The sequence below is a fragment of the Choristoneura fumiferana genome, chromosome 7 (assembly GCF_025370935.1).
Source record: "Choristoneura fumiferana chromosome 7, NRCan_CFum_1, whole genome shotgun sequence".
NCBI classification, from domain to species: Eukaryota; Metazoa; Arthropoda; class Insecta; order Lepidoptera; family Tortricidae; genus Choristoneura; species Choristoneura fumiferana.
In genome coordinates, this window is record NC_133478.1 from 18259089 (window position 1) to 18264648 (window position 5560).

The 5560-nt window shown below is 37.8% G+C and overlaps 1 protein-coding gene across 1 annotated transcript; it reads right to left on the reverse strand.

The window, feature by feature from the left end:
• On the reverse strand, window positions 1-5272 carry LOC141429799 (mitochondrial import inner membrane translocase subunit TIM44). The gene is made up of 7 exons (XM_074090341.1): window positions 5108-5272; window positions 4928-5023; window positions 4380-4689; window positions 3522-3628; window positions 3028-3117; window positions 1380-1502; window positions 1-633 (listed from the first exon to the last, which is right to left on the reverse strand). Exons 1-7 carry the CDS (start codon window positions 5108-5110, stop codon window positions 46-48), a joined length of 1317 nt encoding a protein of 438 aa, XP_073946442.1. The 5' UTR covers window positions 5111-5272; the 3' UTR covers window positions 1-45.
• Window positions 5273-5560: the final 288 nt, after the last annotated feature.

Sequence of the window (5560 nt, forward strand, 5' to 3'; positions counted from 1 at the left end):
AATCGTTCAACGATTTAATCCGGCTATGTACATACACGACTATACCTATATAAGCTGTTCCACGCTATTCGCGGAGAGTTCTAGCAGCCTCCAGGCCGCTTTAGGGTTCAACTCCTGCGGATCTCTACACAGAACCCACACATAGTTCACCCGCATGACTTTGTCGGGGTCACCTTCGATAACATTGTTCTTGCCGTCTCGCACACACATGATCTGCTGAGACTGGAAGGTGATGACTAGAACGGGTCCCTGGTCCATCATTTTGCCCATGACTAGCTCGATCTGTTCTATGTCCAGGATCTTCGAGTCAAGCCGGTAGCCGAGCTGCTTGCACTGTTTGATCGGAGTAGCCAGTATGTTGAACACACCTTCGTAGCACCAGTCTTTGAGTATATCCAGGTCACCCCTGACCATGGCTTCTAAAATGTTCGGGATGATGTCATTGGAGCAGTCGTCTAGGAACTTTTGAGCAGTAAAGTTGGGGTCCACTTTACAGATCTCTGTGAGTGTTTTGGAGAGTTCCGTTTTTTCAAACAGGTTGCCGAACAGACTGCCGACCTTTTCCGTGACGAAACGCGACGCGCGGACCATGGGGTTGTCTGATTCCTCGTATTTTATTTTCCAATCTAATACCTAAACATGATAAAATTTCATTATCATTACATAAAAATAAAATTGAATTATAAGTAAGCAGTTAGAAAATGTTCTACAAAGTGTGCTTTTTCTCACAAATCGTGACAGCAGGTGCGGAATCTGATTAAATAATTCAATAAATCTTATCTAGGTAAATTTACATTGGAGGTGAAAAATGGTTTAGTTTTATTCTTTGCAACATGTCAATGACATAAGTGAGTAAGATATCCAATGAAATAGCATTGTCATACTTCACTGATCCTTTGTGTTTGTTTGTTAGCTCTTCACGTCTAAACCACTGAACCGATTTAGATGAAATTCGGTATACAGATAGATTGATTCCCAGGGAAGGACATAGGATAGTTTTTAACCCAGAATTGATTTTAATGTGTGTGTGTGTGCTTTTTTTTACGTCAAAGCGAGTTTTCCTTGCTTGTTCTTAGCTTTGTTTAATTAAAATCAGTACAGCCCTTTTTGAGATACTGAACTTGAAATAACAGCATGTTTTTCAGCATTTCTAAGTTGTTGAATCAGGCGTTACTTTGCGTTCAATGTTGCTTACGATAGCTAAGCTTATGCTGCGTGTTCATGCAGTTCCTGCTGTAAGAATCTATCACTTGACGCGTTTCGAACTGCTTTCAGAGTGCCGTCATGCTACCAGTTGTTAGTTAGCAGCTTTGCATAACAGCTATGTTATTTTAGCATTTCTAAGTTGGTTAAGTTATTGATACAATTGTGATAGATACCTTATTGACATACTGATTGTTGTTTTTGAAGTCCTCCCACTGCTGGTAGAACTTGGAGTCGCGATGGAGCTCCATGCCGACGGTCTCTGTGTCTGGAGCGTACGTGCGGAACTCCTCGGCCACCTTGAAGGGCATTATATAAATTAAATAAATAAATAAATATCATTGGATCAATTGACTTAGTCCCGAACTAAGCAAAGCTTTTACTATGGGTACTTGGCAACGAATAAACATACTTATATAGATAAATACATATTAAACATCCAAGACCCGAGAACAAACATTCATATTATTCATACAAATATCTGCCCCGGCCGGGAATCAAACCCAGGACTTCAAGCTTCGTAGTCAGGTTCTCACTTGGCCATCCAGCCGTAATTAAATCATCATCATCATCATATTAGCCGTAGGACGTCCACAGTTAGACATAGATCTCTGCCATAGACATAGGTCTCTGATAGGTCGGTTGGAAGCGGCCAGCATCCATCGTGCGTGAACCCGCGGCTTTAACCGGTCGTCCATCCATCTCGTTGGTGGACGCCCTACGCTGCGCTTGGCGATCTGCGGTCTTCATTCGCGAACTCTTCACTAATTAAAACTTAAAAATAAAAGTAGAAGGTTGCTTATTAGACTCGCGCACTGAGGGGTCCGTATAAATTTGTAGGTATCTATGAATACCCACGTTTACCTTTACTTGCCCGAATTTCACTTGCCATACCAAAGTTTGATTGAATGATGATGATGATGATACCAAAGTATGCCATAAAATATATAGAACCGTGCTGTTTTCAGGATTTTTTTAAATGTTATCATATAGAATGCAGTAGGTTAGGTTAGGTTAGTTTAATAATATCAACTCTGAAGAAATTACTATTTCAGAAATAAATGACTTTATGGCAAATGAAAATTCTAGAAAACGATACATTCCGGCATATGAAATTCGGGCAAACAATAGAGACACAAATACCCAGTGTTAGCAGAGCCCCTCTCCTGAGCAAAATGTCATTATAGATAGTTACTGCCATAGACAGAAAAAAATTAAGATTTTTAAATTTTTCTTATTGGTTGTTCTATGAGAGCTACCTTCATACACTTTATACTTAATATTTCAAGTTTTTAGCGGCTATTTGTATGAAAACACTATATCCACTTGACAGTCCGGAGCGCACAACCAATATGCCTCAAACCGTCCGGGTTTTTTTATCGACGGATGAAACATGCTGGTTCCACAATTTTTTTAATTACAAGGTTTTGAATAAAGAAGAAATACTGAGACGTAAATTAATGTTTACTCATTCAAATACTACTATTTATAAAACAATAGCATGTAATTTATGATTTATTCACAAAATCAAGGTTAAACTTTACGATACTAAAGAATCCACATACGGTTTGAAACATTTTGGTTTTGGATACCATGGTATCCTTGGACTGTCAAGTGATTATGATTGCACCTGCCTTCCTGCCTGCCTGCTGCCTTTAAAGTTTAATTTTTTACAGCTTCAAGGGATAGCAGTCTTGAGTATTTGATATTTTAGCTTGATACCTCCATGCATTCCTGAGAAAAGGATCCTGACAGATGGACAGACTGATTGGAAAAATAGACATCCTAGCAAATGCGTTTGAGATAAACTTTTGATAACCTTACCTCAACTCGTTTTCGTAAAGAAAGTGGGGATGTGTAGACTCTGCCTTCTAATCCTCGGGGCGCCATTTCGTTTTTAACTACTTCTGTTGCCTGAAATATGCAATGTTTATTTTAAAAATAGTTCACAAGATAAATAACAGTGCTGTCATGAATACTTTTCTTTTTCTGGTGCTAACTCTTTACAATCATCTGAGTTCTGTCTCACACTGAAAGTCAGATAGACTCTAGCCTGTGAAATAACGTTGGGAGGGCCACAGCCCTGCCCAGCACTGCACTATTGATGTACAAACAGTAGAATTACCTTACTAATGTTATTTGTAAGTAACTTGGCAACCAAGCTTCCCTTGGGCAATTTTTTTAAATCATTTTTTTTGTGGATGATATTGATTTTTTTAATTTAGTGAGTTAGAAGAGTTATATAGAATCAGTAAAATTTATATTTTCTTTTAGTCAATTTCTCCTTTCAAGCGTCAATATGTATTTGAATGAATTACCTGTGATATGGTTTTGAATGCCGATGTCTGCCCAAGCTTCTGACTTCTGTCAGCTATACTCTCAGCAGCATCTTTAGCGGTTTTCGAAAAATCTTCCGTAAACTTTCCTGAAATAGTGAAACCAACCTGATCAACCACCTGAAGACAATAGCTATGAGAGATAGTGCAAAACACAGATGTAGATTACACTAGATAACGCAAACACCTCAATCTGTATGAAACCAACCGTGTCACTTATTTAAATCTACCTCGACATCTCTAGAGCGAATTAGCGAAGCGAATTCCCCAATGTCCGCGCAAAATCGATTCAAATGCGCCGCCCGCCCGCGCCGTGGGGCTCGAGTCAGTCACTAGACATGATAAGTCAGTTAGCGGTCAGTCTTTGTATGGAGCCAACCCCGACGTTTGGTCAGGGTTCGGACACGCGAAGTAGATGCATTTAGGTAATCTAGTGTAATCTATATCTGTAGTGCAAAATAAATTAAAAACACCAATGTCACTTGTCTAAGTTTAGTATGGAGCCAACCCTGACGTTTGGTCAGGGTTCGGACACGCAAAGTAGATGCATTTTGTAATCTATATCTGTAGGAATGTCACTTGTCTAATATGTGCAAGAGTGAAACAAAAATATGGATTTATTATTTAATGGAAGGAAAGAATGATAAAGGATTATTTCCTTCTAGGCAGGTGAGGGAGAGCATGACATTTAAATGACAATAAACTTGTTCTTAATTGCCCATGGTTCAGCAAAGCTATAAATCAAATTATAGTAAGTGCATACCTAAGTTGACATCAGTTTCATGGGAAGTTATTTGAATCTATTTTAATAAGCAAAAACATTCTTTATGTGAAACTTACCAGCTTTTCTAGCTATGTCAGTCTTGCTAGCCTCCTCCAAAACATGCCCCATCTTTCCCTTGATCCCTTCAAGGGTCTCCTTAAAGACTTCAGAGCTCTTGGAAGCTTCAGATTCCACAGCATGGAACTTTTTCCGAGCTGCCTGCAGCGCTTCTGAGTTTTCTAGTTTCTGGGCCTCTTCTCTGAACTTTTTGATGTTATCTTTCATTTCTTTATTCTTTGCAATGTCATCTTTTATGTTTTCGATGATGGATGAGAAGAAACCTTTCCTGGCTGAGTAGTGTCGGCATTCTTGGAAGTGGTTTTGATACTGGAATAATTTTTTATTAATTATTTTTCAGATTTTTTAAAGTCTACTGCTTGTCTAAAGTATACTACCTAGTCTAGTCACTAGACTATAGTAGATGAAGTATCAAAAAATTTTCTTTTAATATTTGTTGATAACATTACTGAAACTCACAGAAAACTCAGTCAAGTTACGTGATTTTAAGTTACGTACTACTAAGTTTACTTTAAAATGAATGTTGGACTTTGGCAAAGAATCTTACTTGGTCTGTCTTGACAGCGAAAGCTGTTGTCTTGATGTTAGCTGGCAGTACGGCTTTCCACCGCGCGGGGCTGTAAATCAACTGTCTACATGCATGCTGAAATGTTAAAAACACCCTTTAGTTCACAAGGACATCACTGCATAACCTAAAAGAGGTTTCTTCTTAAGGAGACTAAGTTACCATTTCGTCACTATACGATCAAAGATCACTGTCTACGGATAGTATTTATTTTATTATATCTATTGTAAGTGTATTTGTGTTTCGGAAAAATCTAATTATATGACGACATTGACGAAGATTCATTCGTAATCCGTGCAATCTTCTGTCAAAAAGACCATAGACAATATTGATTTGACAGACACTGACAATCAGTCAGACAGCAATGTCAGCAATCTGTTTCTAGTCTATGTCGTTAAGACGCCTCGTTTTCTAATTTATTTTCGTTTTATTTTATCAATTTATTCATTATTTCATTTTATTCATTATATTTATGGTTGAGGAATAATTATAAAAATTTACGCCAGTATAAAGCTAACATCTACCATAGACAATTTATTAAAAGTTTAGGTATTTCCTGCTTTCATTTTAAGGATTTTTGAGTGTCTCATTATTTTCTAGCAATAAAATAACAAA

What these genes read in the sequence shown, in the direction of transcription:
- LOC141429799 (XM_074090341.1), bottom strand. An exon ending in CTTTACGAAAACGAGTTGAG is followed by an intron (nt 1,503 to 3,027) that starts GTAAGGTTATCA and finishes ATGCCCTTCAAG; the next exon opens with GTGGCCGAGGAGTTCCGCAC. An exon ending in ACAATCAGTATGTCAATAAG is followed by an intron (nt 634 to 1,379) that starts GTATCTATCACA and finishes TATCATGTTTAG; the next exon opens with GTATTAGATTGGAAAATAAA.